This window comes from Poromitra crassiceps (genome assembly GCF_964638095.1).
Source record: "Poromitra crassiceps genome assembly, chromosome: 14".
NCBI classification, from domain to species: Eukaryota; Metazoa; Chordata; class Actinopteri; order Beryciformes; family Melamphaidae; genus Poromitra; species Poromitra crassiceps.
The window spans coordinates 6,793,664-6,811,003 of record NC_139633.1 but is presented as its reverse complement, the minus strand read 5'-3'; the positions used below and the strand labels follow the sequence as shown (position 1 = coordinate 6,811,003).

Genomic DNA, 17,340 nt, shown 5'->3' with positions numbered 1-17,340 from the left:
TCCAAAAGTGGCTGGCACTCAATGAGTTAAGAGCAAACAGGTTTTTTTAACTTCCTGAAAAGTTGCTGTTTTGGAGATTTGAGGTCCTGGAACGACAGCGACGATATGAAAACACAGTGCGCGCCGCATGTGAGTCTTTGTTGTCACAAACTGCAAGTAAATCCATAGCGAGAATAACTAGCAAGAGGGTTCCCTCTTCAACGAAAATTATTTCCTTATTTGCCTGAGGCGCATTTGTGCGCATGCACACACATACTTCGCACTACACACATAGGCCTACTTACTAATTTACTTTAAAAATCACTGTTTCCTGTAACTTATTATTTATTTATGTATTATTTATTATTAACACATTCACTGCCAGCCGTTTTTTTTTTTACTGTAGGTTCTGCCAGAGGGTTTTTTTGAGGATTCTGGCTCATCTTTCAAGACCCGAGGATTCTTTTCTGCTAAGATTTTGTGAACACACAATATCTCAAAAGAACTAATAGAATGTGTGCTTTCTCTGTCTAAAAGAGTTAGTTTGTAGAGTTAGTAGTTATGTAAGCATTAGCAGTTGAATACAGCATGGTTTCAGCGTCAGAAAAATTATTCTGAGATAAACGGCTTTTTGTGAAATTCGATAGAACAGTCACTTTAACCATTCATTTTTGGCATCAGTAAGACGTCAGACATCTAAACAATAGTTTTGAACAGTAATTTCCTCCATAACAGCAGGAAACACCCCTCTACTTCAAACTCCTCCCTCCGTGTGTGTTCTTCTTGGCTGCAGCGGGCATGTCACAAGCTCGTTGCTGCTGCTCCTGTAACCTCGCGTCACCAGGCTCACTGCTTCTGCTGCTGCTCTGCCTGTCTGCTGGCGGCCGCTGTGCAAGTCTGGATCGGCTCGCTCGTTTCTTGTGGTTTGTGTTGAGAGCTTTGATGAAGCTTTTGCGATTCTGGTCTTATTTATGCTGCGTGTTTCAAAGTGTGTTCCACCCGTAATCTATTATGCAAATTTGCAATCCCGCACCGCCAGCAATCAGCGCGAAAACGAAAGCGTTTCCATTTTCACGAGAATGGCTTCCTCACACTGCTTTTTGCTTGCCTTCCTCTAGTCTGGGAGAGCACTGTCGCCACTTAGTGTGTCGGTGGAATGGGTTGTACACGTTGTACACGTCCAATACTTATATAAGAGATGTAAAAGGGTTAGATGCACATCCCACGGTCAAAAAAAAAAAAATCATTTTTTTGACGTATTAATACGTCATTGGCAGTCAACCGTTAGATTTTTTTGACGGATTAATACGTCATTGGCAGTGAACGTGTTAACTTTTATTAGCTTATTATTATTATTTCATCACGTGGTGAGTACACAAGTCACAACATATACATGTGAGTGTTTCTGGTGCTGTTAGAATGTGTATTTTGGGTGACTGAATGGCGGTGCCATAGACTGCCATTGTAGTGCTATCTGACCAGTGCTGTAGTGGTAAAAAATAAGGTGGGTAAACTATACTTTTGACTCGAGGCAGCTTTCTCACGCGGCACCGGCAGTGTTATAACGGCGGATAAATAAGCTTCCGTGACCGATATGCAAGACAAAATATGAGAGTATATAGAACAACTTAATCTGAATCATATAGCCCTATAAGGTATATCAGGGGGTTCCCCCACATTTCTGAGTAGCCAGCCAGATAGAAAAAGTAGCTGGCTATGGGATGGGCCTTGCCCCTCAAGGGGGGTCCGGGGGGATTCTCCCCCGGAAGATTTTTTTTTTTACATTTTAAAGTAAAATTCATCAACCTGGTGCATTTGAGAGCAAAATGAACTACACACATAAAATAATTAGGCCTAAACAATCAATATAATATAAATCAATAAAATATAAAATGTATTTATTGAACATTTGTTGAATTTCTCCAGGTATGAAAAGTAGTAGGTAGCCTACTTTAAAGGACATTGTATGAACCCAGTATATACAGTTTGAAGAGTAATATAGTTCTCTCTCTCACACACACTGTACCTGTGATTGTCAGCTTCAGCTTTATAGCTAAAAGTATGTAGACAGATTGAATCTGTGATTCTTGAATACCAATATATAATTCAAACTGTCCACAAACACATTGGGCAAGGATAGGTAGACAACATACTGTACATGGAAATAAAAGTGGTTCTGCCACTCTGGCCACTAAATTTTAGTCAGCCAATATTTATTTATAGGCTACAGATCTCGGCACAACAAACACCAGTATGTTTCTAGATAGTTTTCAACATGGTCGTATTATATTGGCTTTATACAGTAGCACCTGGACTATTCAAGTCGACTCGCACGCACCTAATGTTACAAACTTTACTTGATCAGAGGGAAATCAATCATGATTCACTCTTCAGTTGTAAAACGGTGAGCCTATATGATTTTCCCCACTCCGGACACACATTTTTAACCAACCTTACCTATGTTCAGCTCACCATGAGCTGGTCTCCAAATGCGCATTGCGCATCGCTGGCAGAATGGCACCGTTTAAGTTGTTTGAAGGGAGCGCTGTCTGGGCAGGCAAGCACAGCTCGATAAAGGCACCAACGTGACCGGGGCCGTGTACCTTTCCCGCGGAGCGCTCCACAAAAATAGGCTACGGTTCGCGGAGATCCTGGTCAGTGCCATGCCCATGTGTAATCTTTTTTCTTTTCTTTTGGTGTGTGACGTGCTTGGCGTGGTCTCCGCATCAACGGAGTTTACGCGAACGTGTTAAAACTCGTGCAATAATAAGTGTGCATAAACGATTTAAACATGTGAGTAAACGATCTTAAAAGGTGCCTAAACGCTGCAGAGCATTGAAAAAGGTACGTAAACGCCGTTTACGTGCGTTTAGCCACCACTACAGCCCTGTATCTGACTAATGTTTGCAGTGAGGACTGAGGAGTGAAACGTGCTTTCTAATGCATGCACAGTGAAGTGAAGATGTTGGCGTATCTCTTTAACGTTAGCCATGGCTTTTCAATCAGCAAGAAGGATAACAGAAAACATGGATTTATTTTTATTAGCATTACAATCTTTATTGGTAAGGATCATTGAATGGATTATGCATTACGTCACGGTCAGGCAGTGTCTGTACTGCAGTGTCTGGCATGAGCAACCAGGGGAGAACACATTAACGTTAGGTAAGACAGATGCACAAAGTTTCATTTATACAACTTGTAATAGCAATTAGCGAGCAACTTTGATGTTGGCACCGCTAGTCTCTTCCTCAGTATTTCTTGGTTCTGTACGGGTCCAGTATGTTTGGTTCTATACGGGTCCAGGTCTGACATTTATCGGTTCTGTCCGGGTCTCGGTCTCAGGTTTCTAATAATAGACGGGTCCAATCCGTGTTCGGGCACAAGTTTCCCAGGTCCATTAGGGTCTGGGTCTGTCATTTTGGACCTGTGAAGACCTGTAATCCTTTAGCCCATAGCACACCAATCAAACATTCCCCAACAACTGCCAACAACAATGTTGTTAGCAAATGTTATCCTGCTTTACATACAGATTACTATCGACAGACAAACACCTGTGGATGATTTTCTCTGTCCATGTATTTTTTAAACCAGGTGTGATACCAACATTTAGCCCTTCATAGCCCCTGTGAATGACTTTCCATGAGGGCATTTCATTCTTTCCTCTCTGTGCTGCCTCAGTTGTTGAAACCTGAAAAAGCAGAAAGGGCTTCTAATATTCTGTCAGACAGTGAGTAGGGAACTATCAAACTGAAGCAAATAACCACAGAGCTGACTGACCAACTGTATGTGGCAGTAACCGTTTTGCTAGAATTTGACGGCATTATCACAACTAATTTCACAGTAGGTTACTAATAAAATCTGACATGGCTTGATTTGTGTGTGTGTGTATGTGTGTGTGTCTGTGTGTGTGTGTGTGTGTGTGTGTGTGTGTGTGTGTGTGCAGTTTGTCAGGCTGTCAGCTCACAGAGGAAAGCTGTGCTTCTCTGGCCTCAGCTCTGAGCTCCAACCCCTCCCATCTAAGAGAGCTGGACCTGAGTAACAACGACTTGCAAGATACAGCATTGAAGCTGCTCTCTGCTGGACTGGAGAGTCCACACTGTAGACTGGAGAGTCTCAGGTCAGTATCCCTTAAGCCAATGGTACACCAATCAAACATTCTCCAACAAACACAGACAAACACAGATGTTTGTTTGGTGTGCCATTGATGTTTGTCATTGTTTGGAGATGTTTGGTCAGATTCGACATGGAGAGGTCTTCACGGGTCTACTCGGACCCTAGGACCCGACCCGAGACCTGTACGGGGCCGGGGCCGGGTCCATATTTATTATGGTCAATTAGGGTCCGGGTCGGGTCCGATTCTATCACCACGGGTCCCAGGTCGGTTTATCATTATGTGTAATACCCGAGTGAATCCAAGAAGCCCCGTGATCAGTGCTGATCACGAGAGAAACATATCGTCGCTGTTGTGGCAGGACCTCGAATGTCCCTTTTTTCACTTTTTTACTTTTTTTCATAAATCAGTGCCATTGGTCACCCTTCACGTCTCTGTGTGGTTTTTAACAAATGCAACCAATGGAAAAGCATTAAAACGAGCTTGTGAGTAAATCTCGTAACGCCATTCGCTCTCAATTTGTCAGTCAAACCTCGAAATTCGCCCCCTACCTCTGTCTGTACCCCCCCACGCAGGACAGTAAACCCGGAAAAGTCACATGGCAGACGTGCTGTATATTTCTGATATCGTTTTGACTAATCCTGGCTTCCTCTGACGTTAATAGATCAATACAATGTTTTCCAGTTATTCCTAGGCTGCAAAATTGTTTTAACATGCAAATCGGAGTGGTTTTTGACGAGAATAAAGTAACGTTAACGCTACGTTATGTCAGACTGTTCTCATGCCCATGCCAAAGCCCCCGCCTCGGCCATGAGAGAGGCGAGGGGCACGCTGTTGCTCCTGCACGCGCCCCCGCGGCCCGGAGCTTGGGGCTCGTGCATGAGCATACGACTCTCTCCCGCCTGACTGGTCGGGAGAAAGTGCTTCCAAGTCGGACTGATAATATAAACAACATCATTTGAGCTTTTCCAGGTAAGATATTAATAAAGTAATGACACATTCAGCGGTAAACTAACTATAATTAAGACATGTGCCAACTTTGATGACGTTTGGTTCAGTATTTTAAGAGCAAACAGGTTTTTTTAACTTCCTGAAAAGTTGCTGTTTTGGAGATTCGAGGTCCTGGAACGACAGCGACGATATGAAAACACAGTGCGTGCCGCATGTGAGTCTTTGTTGTCACAAACTGCAAGTAAATCCATAGCCAGAATAACTAGCAAGAGGGTTCCCTCTTCAACGAAAATTATTTCCTTATTTGCCTGAGGCGCATTTGTGCGCATGCACACACATACTTCGCACTACACACATAGGCCTACTTACTAATTTACTTTAAAAATCACTATTTCCTGTAACTTATTATTTATTTATGTATTATTTATTATTAACTTTTATTAACTTATTATTATTTCATCACGCGGTGAGTACACAAGTCACAACCTATACATGTGAGTGTTTCTGGTGCTGTTAGAATGTGTATTTTGAGTGACTGAATGGCGGTGCCATTGACTGCCATTGTAGTGCTATCTGGCTAATGTTTGCAGTGAGGACTGAGGAGTGAAACGTGCTTTCTAATGCACGCACAGTGAAGTGAAGATGTTGGCGTATCTCTTTAACGTTAGCCATGGCTTTTCAATCAGCAAGAAGGATAACAGAAAACATGGATTTATTTTTATTAGCATTACAATCTTTATTGGTAAGGATCATTGAATGGATTATGCATTACGTCACGGTCAGGCAGTGTCTGTACTGCAGTGTCTGGCATGAGCAACCAGGGAAAAACACATTAACGTTAGGTAAGACAGATGCACAAAGTTTCATTTATACAACTTGTAATAGCAATTAGCGAGCAACTTTGATGTTGGCACCGCTAGTCTCTTCCTCAGTATTTCTTGGTTATGTACGGGTCCGGTATGCTTGGTTCTATACGGGTCCAGGTCTGACATTTATCGGTTCTGTCCGGGTCTCGGTCTCAGGTTTCTAATAATAGACAGGTCCAATCCGTGTTCGGGCACAAGTTTCCCAGGTCCATTAGGGTCTGGGCCTGTCATTTTGGACCTGTGAAGACCTGTAATCCTTTAGCCCATAGCACACCAATCAAACATTCCCCAACAACTGCCAACAACAATGTTGTTAGCAAATGTTATCCTGCTTTACATACAGATTACTATCGACAGACAAACACCTGTGGATGATTTTCTCTGTCCATTTTTTAAACCAGGTGTGATACCAACATTTAGCCCTTCATAGCCCCTGTGGATGACTTTCCATGAGGGCATTTCATTCTTTCCTCTTTGTGCTGCCTCAGTTGTTGAAACCTGAAAAAGCAGAAAGGACTTCTAATATCCTTTCAGACAATGAGTAGGGAACTCTCAAACTGGAGCAAATAACCACAGAGCTGACTAGCCAACTGTATGAGGCAGTAACCGTTTTGCTAGAATTTGACGGCATTATCACAACTAATTTCACAGTAGGTTACTAATAAAATCTGACATGGCTTGATTTGTGTGTGTGTGTATGTGTGTGTGTCTGTGTGTGTGTGTGTGTGTGTGTGTGTGTGTGTGTGTGTGTGTGTGTGTGTGTGTGTGTGTGTGTGTGTGTGTGTGTGTGTGTGTGTGTGTGTGTGTGTGTGTGTGCAGTTTGTCAGGCTGTCAGCTCACAGAGGAAGGCTGTGCTTCTCTGGCCTCAGCTCTGAGCTCCAACCCATCCCATCTGAGAGAGCTGGACCTGCGCTACAATCATCCAGGAGGCCCAGGAGTGGAGCTACTCTCTGCTGGACTGGAGGATCCACACTGGAGACTGGACTCTCTCAGGTATATATTTGAAAAGCATCACCCTCACCTATTTCCTCCAGTGACCCCTTCCATAAATAACGAACTATTATACTTCTATTATATGGAAAACCCTTCATAGGGAAGGTTTTGTTTCTGTCATCAAATAGAATTTTCTGGTCTGACTTTGTTTCCCCCACAGTGTGGACCATGGTGGAGTCCAGAGGTTGAAACCAGGTCTGAGGAAGTGTAAGTGTGTATCTCCCTAATAAATGCATGACCGTCTGTCTGTATGTTCTCAGTTTATCACACATCTCGAGAACTGTTCGTTCGATCGACTTCAAACCTGACGAGCGCGTTTCTGGGACCCTCAGAAAATGCAGTGTTGAATAGTGCAAATTGGACATATGACATTCAATATTAATACTTTTAGACACAATTTTTGCTGGCGGGGCTTAAAAATACATGTGAAATTTGTGGACCTATAGGAGGTACGTCTGTGCATGGATTGTATTTTCTCCAGCAGATATCTTAAGGCTGCAACACACCACCAAAACTTCAAAAGACTAGCGGCAAAGAATGCCGACTGTTGTATCACCTCACGTCTCCTGTGTGCACTTGAACACACTGCAAAGACTACAGCCGACGCTCAACTAGCACGTACGTTCTGCGACTGTGAGACCATAGGACTGTGCATATAGGTTTTCACCTGTGTTGCGCAATAGCTACAACCCTTCAGCACTTCCATTTTCTCAGGTTCTTCTTCTGTGTTTTATGGCAGTTGGCATCCTTAAAGGGATAGTTCGGTTTGTTTGAAGTGGGGTCCTATCAGCTAGTTCCATACACTAACTGAAATAGGTAGTGTTCTGGACGCTGAGCGCACCGTGTATAGAGACCCGGCACTCTGAAGCAACAGCCTCCAGAGACAGAGCTGTGGAGGCTCCACAGCTCTGTCTCTCTAGTACACTGGGCCAAAAACTAAAACATAATTTAGCCACCTAAAACAACGCCCACCTAAACAAATCAATATCTGTGTACATGTACGCTCTATTTTGACAATTTTCAGCTTTACTTTTCCGCCAAACAGCCGTCTCATTCGGCACTGCTTTTTCTCCCAACCGTACAACTACCGTATTCCTCCGCTAAACGTTGTGATTCATTGGTGATTATGTCACAGTGTTTCTGACATCATCAGTGAAATCATAGGTGAGGTCTTAAATCATTGATCATTTATGTGTGAGTGACATCACACAATTTATTGTGTGACAATGACGACATCACAATTGCTTGAGTGCGCGTGAGACCTCTAGGCCCATCCACCAACTTAGCCATCACAACTGTCTGATGACATCACTGAGGCCCACCCACTTAGCCATCACAACTGTCTGATGACATCACTCCTCTTCTCCCTTCTTGATTTTGGCTGGGTTTAATCCATCAACTCAATGGGAAAAAATGGTACAAGGCCCACCTGCCGGACGTCAGTTGGACGTCCACACTCCCAATTTTATTGTAGATATTTCATGTGTTGCTGGGTTCTGCCCTGGTCTGCTGATTAGCCACAGTGTTCACCAGTGTATTTTGATGACAAATAACTTTATTTTGGGCACAAAGTCCTAAAAAATGAGCTGTTGGTAAAAACGGGTGATGACATCAGATGAGTGACGTATGATATTCAGATAATACATTACAATATGTTACAGCAAATAGCTGGTGTTAGCCCCTCTGGCATTAGCTAGCTGTTAGCCCATTGGCTACGTTTGCTAACTAAAGCACCTTTTACACAGTCTGTGAAAGCCATGATCGTTGTGGGATTATTACGCCTCGCCTCCTGTGATCAATGTGGAGTGGAGGATCATTTTGTTCCACCTTTTGTTCTGTGACCAGAGGTAGTATCATTTTGTTCCACCTTTTGTTCTGTGACCAGAGGTAGTATCATTTTGTTCCACCTTTTGTTCTGTGACCAGAGGTAGTATCATTTTGTTCCACCTTTTGTTCTGTGACCAGAGGTAGTATCATTTTGTTTCACCTTTTGTTCTGTGACCAGAGGTAGTATCATTTTGTTCCACCTTTTGTTCCGTGACCAGAGGTAGTATCATTTTGTTCCACCTTGTTTCCGTGACCAGAGGTAGTATCATTTTGTTCCACCTTTTGTTCTGTGACCAGAGGTAGTATCATTTTGTTTCACCTTTTGTTCTGTGACCAGAGGTAGTATCATTTTGTTCCACCTTTTGTTCTGTGACCAGAGGTAGTATCATTTTGTTCCACCTTGTTTCCGTGACCAGAGGTAGTATCATTTTGTTCCACCTTTTGTTCTGTGACCAGAGGTAGTATCATTTTGTTTCACCTTTTGTTCTGTGACCAGAGGTAGTATCATTTTGTTCCACCTTTTGTTCTGTGACCAGAGGTAGTATCATTTTGTTCCACCTTTTGTTCTGTGACCAGAGGTAGTATCATTTTGTTCCACCTTTTGTTCCGTGACCAGAGGTAGTATCATTTTGTTCCACCTTTTGTTCTGTGACCAGAGGTAGTATCATTTTGTTTCACCTTTTGTTCTGTGACCAGAGGTAGTATCATTTTGTTCCACCTTTTGTTCCGTGACCAGAGGTAGTATCATTTTGTTTCACCTTTTGTTCTGTGACCAGAGGTAGTATCATTTTGTTTCACCTTTTGTTCTGTGACCAGAGGTAGTATCATTTTGTTCCACCTTTTGTTCCGTGACCAGAGGTAGTATCATTTTGTTCCACCTTTTGTTCCGTGACCAGAGGTAGTATCATTTTGTTCCACCTTTTGTTCTGTGACCAGAGGTAGTATCATTTTGTTCCACCTTTTGTTCTGTGACCAGAGGTAGTATCATTTTGTTCCACCTTTTGTTCTGTGACCAGAGGTAGTATCATTTTGTTCCACCTTTTGTTCTGTGACCAGAGGTAGTATCATTTTGTTCCACCTTTTGTTCTGTGACCTCCAGATGGAAGTTCTATCAGAAATAAGTTAACCAAAGCAATAAGCATATCTGCAGTGTGTCTCGCCTGTTGTGCGTTTCCTTATGAAAAACAACTAACATTATAGTATTCACACTGTGCTCTTAGTAGCCTATATCCCAACTCTGTGGTGAATATTCACTCGAGCAGCTGTACGCCTCGCGTCACCCACCGTGCCTGAGACGAGTTCTGCTCTTCTGAAAGTGACATAACCAGTCAAACTTTTAAAAGGAGAAACCAAGTGGTCTATATTGACATCGATACCGACAACGTTATTAAAAGCAGACTGCAGCTGTTTGACACGCGGGCGTCCAGTCAACACGCTTTCAGAACAGACGTAATTAGGCTACTTCACAACATGGGAATATGCTTTACAAAAAACTGGAACCAAAAGGAGGAAAGCCTTGTGTTACCTGTATGCATTGCTGCCTCTGTGATCCATAAAGTCGATCAGATGAATATTGAAAGTTGCTCGTTAAATAGACTCCTCGGACATAATAAACTTAACGACCTGATCTGCCAGAGGACCTATCGCTGTTATTCTCCCAATATGCCCGCAGCAGCTTGCAAACGTTTTTTTCCTTTCTTCTTGTTTGTGTGCATCTGATAAATCCCTCTGTAAGTCATAGGTGTTCAAGTTCACCAGGCTCAAGATGGTGCGATAATAACTTTTAACCGGTTTGAGTCACGCTCTTTCCATAAAGCCCATCAGCTTTCATATCTGTTGGCCGGTTTGTTGACAATAAGCAAAGTTTTGGCTTCTTAAATAACGTTTTTCACTGAGATATGACCAGAAACAGTATGGCCGCTCATTTCCATTGTATTGCAGACAAAGAGTTTACTGAAGACAAGATAGACAAGAAGACACTGTTCTGCTTCTTTTACAACAGCGCCTCCAGTCATTATGTTGCAGTGGAACAAACTATTAGGCTTTGGTTCTTATCAATGTAAGCTCTTTGTTACAGCGCGTGCACATGTACGTTTTCATAGAACATCAACGATGAAACAGGGAGGAGAAACTGACAGGAGGGGAGCTTTAAAACCCCTTAACTTAACCCCGTAACTTTTTCACCTTAACACGTTAAGTGCCATAGCCGAGATAATTCGTCTTACATAATCCAACGCTTGAGTGCCAGAGCCGAGATATCTCGTCTTACATAAACATTTTTTTTTTTGACGGTGGGACATCAATCAACAACTTTTACATCTTCGAGATCACTATTGGAGCAAGAGAATGTGTATAATCTATTTTACCGACCCACTAAGTGTTGACAGTGCTCCCCCAGACGAGCGAAATCAAAGAAAAAACTGCCGCGGGAGCAAGCCATTCAAGGAAATGGCGAGGCGATTTTACAGTAATCCATTCCACACTTGTCTTGCCCGAGAGCGGCCGCGCAGGCAGCCGCACACAGAGAGCGGAGAGCGATTTGCAAAATAGATTATAGGTGAAACACACTTTGAAACACCTCAGAAAGGCCAGAATCAACATCTGCCCATCGCCCACGCATTCCCCGGCCCATCTTGACTCGCACAAGGAGCGTCCGCACGCAGGCAAGCAGGCAGGCAGGCACGCAGGCAGGCAGGCAGGCAGCAGCAACGCGCTTCTGACACGCCCGCTGTAGAGCCAGGAGGAAGGAGGAGAAGACACACGGAGGGAGGAGTTTGAATGAGAGGGGTGTTTCCTGTTGTTATGGAGGAAATTACTGTTCAAAACTATTGTTTAGAATGTCTGACGGTCTTACTGATGCCAAAAATGAATGGTTAAAGTGACTGTTTCACAAAAAGCCATTTATCTCTGAATAAATTTCCAGACGCTGAAACCATGCTGTACTCAACGGCTAATATCTACATAACTACTAACTCTGCAAACTAACTCTTTTAGACAGAGAAAGCACACATTCTATTAGTTATTTTTAGATGATTGGTGTTCATGAATTCTTAACAGAAAATAATCCTCGGCTCTTGTAAAATGAGCCAGAATCCTCAAAAAAAAACCTGGCACAACTTACCTACAGGATGAAAAAATGGCTGGCACTCAATGTGTTAATATAACAGCTTTTTAGTCATTGAAGATGGTCCAGTGTATTCTAAGAGGGAGAATGTCACCTCTATTGGTCCCACACCGCCCTCCAAAGGCCTATCCTGGCACTAAGCATTTGTGATTAATATCCCTGTTACCTCAGGGATATTAACACCCTGAGGTAACAGACACACTGTCAACCCCTATAGGAATATTATAGGGATATTAACACCCTGAGGCCACTGATAAACTGTCAACCCCTGCCAGCCCCGCCTGCTGAGAGACAAGCTGGAAGAGGTGCAGGTCGACGCCCCCCTGGTAACCTGGATTACTGACTACCTAACCGGAAGACCACAGTACGTAAGACTGCGGGACTGTGTCTCCGAGACGGTGGTGAGTAGTACGGGGGCCCCACAGGGGACTGTTCTCGCTCCTGTCCTGTTCCATATTTACACTGCAGACTTTCAGCACAACACAGAGTCATGCCACATACAGAAATACTCGGATGACACCGCCATTGTTGGGTGTATCAGGGGGGGCAGGAGGAGGAGTACAGGGGCCTGGTCGAGGACTTTGTCGGTTGGTGTAAAGGGCTCATTATACTCGAGCAAGCTCCGTGGGGGAGGAGCTCCGCGAGTCTCCGGGAGTCACCGTGCGGACCTCGCGCTGGGGCAGATGCTATTATACTATCAGAAGTGATCAGCCAAGTGATCAGCATGTATTGTACAATGGTAATAGTGAGAACAGCCCGTGAAAGTCGCAATGAAACGCTATTATGTGCAGTACTGAGTGCGCTTTCACTCTCAAACGACCGTACATCAGCACATGAATGAAATCACCAAACTTGTTTTTTACTGAAAGCCGTTTTAGTTCTCAGCCCTGATTGCCTACTCTGTGCTGCTTTTAATCTCTCTCAAATCATGCTCTCAACACAACACATTTACTTGGTGAAATGACTAAAAACGAACAGTTGCAAATCAAAGTTTATAGCCTACCACATGGGTCAAGAAATGTGGGGAAAAGTTAACACAGCTCAGTGTTCAGGGCTCAGTGGCTTGAAAGCGGCCATGTTTGGAGAGAAGCCGTGCATTGGTCGCGCAGGCTGATCTCTACAGCACTCTGGACAGCCAGAGAAGTACCTTCAGTCGCAGGCTGATCTCTCTTAGCTGCAAGAAAGATCGTACCAAGAACACTTTTGTTCCACGGGCCATCAGGCTGTACAATGCCTCCCCATTGTGCAGGGGACGTGGCCCCAGCAACCTGCAGAGGGCGTGGCCCCAGCAACCTGCAGGGTGAATGGCCCCAGCAACCTGCAGGGGGCGTGGCCCCAGCAACCTGCAGGGGGCGTGGCCCCTAGCAACCTGCAGGGGGCGTGGCCCCTAGCAACCTGCAGAGGGCGTGGCCCCAGCAACCTGCAGGGGGCGTGGCCCCAGCAACCTGCAGGGGGCGTGGCCCCAGCAACCTGCAGGGGACGGGGCCCCAGCAACCTGGAGACTTGAGACTTAAAACTTTAGTATTTATTGGTGTATGTACTGCAGGCACTTTCTCTATGCATATGTTTGCACACTGCACAGGCACAGGCACTTGTTTACCTCTCTTATTTCCATGTCCCTGCCAGTACTGGCTCTATCTTTTTTATCTTGTTTATCTTTTTATTGCCTCTTCTTTTTTAGTATTTTAACATGCTTTTTATCCTTCATCTGTACTTTGTTATTTGTGAAGCTGCTGTACAACAGAATTCCCCTCAGGATTAATAAAGTATTTATCTATCTATCTATCTATCTATCTATCTATCTATAGGAATAGTATAGGGATATTAACACATTCACTGCCAGCCGTTTTTTTTTTTACTGTAGGTAGGTTCTGCCAGAGGGTTTTTTTGAGGATTCTGGCTCATCTTTCAAGACCCGAGGATTCTTTTCTGCTAAGATTTTGTGAACACACAATATCTCAAAAGAACTAATAGAATGTGTGCTTTCTCTGTCTAAAAGAGTTAGTTTGTAGAGTTAGTAGTTATGTAAGCATTAGCAGTTGAATACAGCATGGTTTCAGCGTCAGAAAAATTATTCTGAGATAAACGGCTTTTTGTGAAATTCGATAGAACAGTCACTTTAACCATTCATTTTTGGCATCAGTAAGACGTCAGACATCTAAACAATAGTTTTGAACAGTAATTTCCTCCATAACAGCAGGAAACCCCCCTCTGCTTCCAACTCCTCCCTCCGTGTGTGTCTTCTTGGCTGCAGCGGCCGTGTCACAAGCTCGTTGCTGCTGCTGTAACCTCGCGTCACCAGGCTCATTGCTTTGCTGCTGCTGTGCCTGTCTGCGCGGCCGCTCTTTGAGGAAGTCTGGATGGACTCGCTCGTTACTTGGAGTTTTGGTTGAGAGCTTTGATGAAGCTTTTGCGATTCTGGTCATATTTATGCTGCGTGTTTCAAAGTGTGTTCCACCCGTAATCTATTATGCAAATTTGCAATCCCGCACCGCCAGCAATCAGCGCGAAAACGAAAGCGTTTTTGCCAATCCATTTTCATGAGGATGGCTTGATCACACTGCTTTTTGCTTGCCTTCCTCTAGTCAGGAGAGCACTGTCGCCACTTAGTGGGTCGGTGGAATGGGTTGTACACGTTCGGTAGCTCCAATAATTTTATAGGAGACGTGGGGGGCATTGATCCACGTAGCACCGTCAAAAAATTTTTTTTTTTTTTTTTGACGTCTCAACTCGTCATTGGCAGTGAACCGTTGGAATTTTTTTGACGAGTCAACTCGCCATTGGCAGTGAACGTGTTAACACCCTCAGGTCACAGACACACTGTCAACTCCTATAGGAATATGATAGAGATATTAACACCCTGAGGTCTAAGGGTATTATCAGGCCGCTACGGCTTTCAAATCTATTTGGCTGGTATTATGTTGTGTGTGTGTGTAAGATATCGGTAGGTGGCACTATGTTGAATTGCATGAAATCCGGGACTGAAATTGCATGAAATCCGGGACTGAAATCGCACTCCCCGAGTGTGAAGTCCATCTGCCGAATGGTTCTCGAGATAGACAAATGTTTGTGTTGCCAGTAGGTGGCGCTATGCCAAATTGCACAAAATTCAGCACTGCAGTCCATCAGGTCCCCCTAAGCACATTGCCCAAGTTTGAAGTTGATCGGACTAATGGTTATTGAGATAAAGTGCTTTTTGTGTTTGCCAGTAGGTGGTGCTATGCCGAATACCATGAGACTCGGCACTGAAGTCCATCTGGTGCCCCTAAGCGCACTCCCCGAGTTTGAAGTCGATCAGACAAATGGTTCTCGAGATAAACCACTTTTTGTGTTTGCCAGTAGGTGGCGCTATGCCAAATTGCACGAAATTCAGCACTGCACTCCATTAGGTCCCCCCCCCCGAGCACACTCCCCGAGTTTGAAGTCGATTGGATCAACGGTTCTCGAGATAAACCGCTTTCTGTGTCTGCCAGTAGGTAGCGCTATCTGTGTGTGGGGGCGTGTGAGGTGTTTGTGTGTGTGTGCGTGCGAGCGTGCGTGCGTGCGCATGCGTGCGTGCGTCTGTGCGCGCGCGCACGCGTGTGTGTGTGTGTGCGTGTGTGTGTGCGTGTGTGTGTGTGTGTGTGTGTCCTACTCATGCTGGTATCAACATGAGAAAAGGCAGATTGAAGTAGAGTTTGGACTTGAAGCAGAATGTTCAGTCCTGCTGTGAATGAAGATGATGGCTGATAGAATGTGTCACCATGAAAGTGTGAAGAAATTAAAGGTCAAAGTGTTCATAAATCAACAAAGAATAAACAGCTCTATTAGAATCAAAAGAGGTTCTGTATTGAGTCTTGTTCTCTCATCAGATGCCTGTGAACTCACACTGGACCCAAACACAGCACACAGAGAGCTCATCCTGTCTGAAGACAACAGAAAGGTGACGTGGAGAGAGATGCAGCCATATCCTGATCACCCAGAGAGATTTGACTCCTATCATCAGCTGCTGTGTAGAGATGGTCTGACTGGTCGCTGTTACTGGGAGGTGGAGAGGAAAGGAGGGGTTGCTATAGGAGTGACTTACAGAGGAATCAGCAGGAGAGGAGAGGGTAAAGACTGTAGGCTTGGATGGAATAAAAAGTCCTGGAGTCTGTTGTGCTCTGATAACAGTTACAGAGCCCGGCACAATGACAGACTCACAGACATACGTCTCCCCTCCTCCTCTGTCTCTAACAGATTTGCAGTGTATCTTGACTGGCCTGCTGGCTCTCTGTCCTTCTACACAGTTTCCTCTGACAAACTGTTTCATCTCCACACGTTCAACTCCACCTTCACTGAACCTCTGTACCCTGGGTTTAATGTCTGGTCTTATAATACCTCAGTGTCTCTGTGTCAGATAGAGTGAGAGAGAAACACAATGTGACCAAACACAGCTGCTGACATGATGCTTCACTCTGTACAGGATCACACACACACACACACACACACACACGCACGCACGCACACACACACACACACACACACACACACACACACACACACACACACACACACACACACACACACACACACACACACACAGAGTTATTGTTCCCCTGAGAGTCTGTTGTTGATGATTGACAGGTTAAAACAGGCCCGGCGCTAGGGGCGGGCCTGACCGGGCCGGGCCCCCCCATTCAACAAACTGGCCCCCCATTCCAAAAAAAAAAAAAAAAAAAAAAATTTTTTTTTTTTTTTTTTTTTTGCTAAACGTTTTTCCGTTTTTCTGTTTTAAAGTTTAACATGGAATCTGGCTGTCATTAGGCATTGATTAACTGAATGCTATTGCTAACTGTTACTTTGAACATCCATTTGCAATGATTCTGGCTGGATATTAACTATTGTAAATTTGTCACAATGAATGCAATTTGTGCACAATGTGTAAATACACTTAATATTAATTGTTTAGGCCTAATTATTTGTAAAGTCACAACACATTAGAGATGTGTGTAGTTCTTCACAGATTTAGCCTCTTCATTTTGCTCTCAAATGCACCAGGTTGACGAATTTTACTTCAAAATGTACAAAATCTTCTTCCGGGGGAGAATCCCCCCGGACCCCCCTTGGGTAGCTTGGCCCCCCCAAGCTAGTGGCAGGCCCCCTCTGTAACTTGGGTCTGGAGCCGGGCCTGGGTTAAAATCTCTTTCTTTTCGACCTTTGTTATGTTTGTATTTTATTCATGTCACCAAACTAAACATCTCTCATGTTTCCAACAATTTAAGGTTAAATTCACATTGTTTGATCGTGTTGGTTTCAAACATTTGATTCTATACTTTTTATATAAGTTTTACTTTTTAATAACTTTGACTTAACATGTGATTACAATGTTCCTCAAATCAAATCATATCTTGTTGATATGAGGTCATGAAGAGATGACTGTGTAGTGTGCATATAAATATCAACATCTGCCATTAAACAAATCTGACCCATTCTGTTTATTTCACTATTATTTAATACGAAACGTGTGT

The 17,340-nt window shown here is 44.0% G+C and overlaps 1 protein-coding gene across 2 annotated transcripts in view; it reads left to right on the top strand.

Moving 5' to 3' along the window:
• The window catches only part of LOC310789494 (uncharacterized protein), a 41,683-nt gene extending 25,206 nt beyond the window's left edge, over window positions 1–16,477 (top strand). For both annotated transcript variants that reach the window (XM_083651140.1, XM_083651139.1), the window contains exons 10-13: window positions 3,923–4,096; window positions 6,727–6,900; window positions 7,061–7,107; window positions 15,703–16,477. In XM_083651140.1, the coding sequence (XP_083507266.1) occupies window positions 3,923–4,096; window positions 6,727–6,900; window positions 7,061–7,107; window positions 15,703–16,238 (931 nt within the window). In that variant the 3' untranslated portion in view covers window positions 16,239–16,477. The remainder of the gene's footprint in view (window positions 1–3,922; window positions 4,097–6,726; window positions 6,901–7,060; window positions 7,108–15,702) is intronic.
• The last annotated feature ends 863 nt before the right edge of the window (window positions 16,478–17,340 follow it).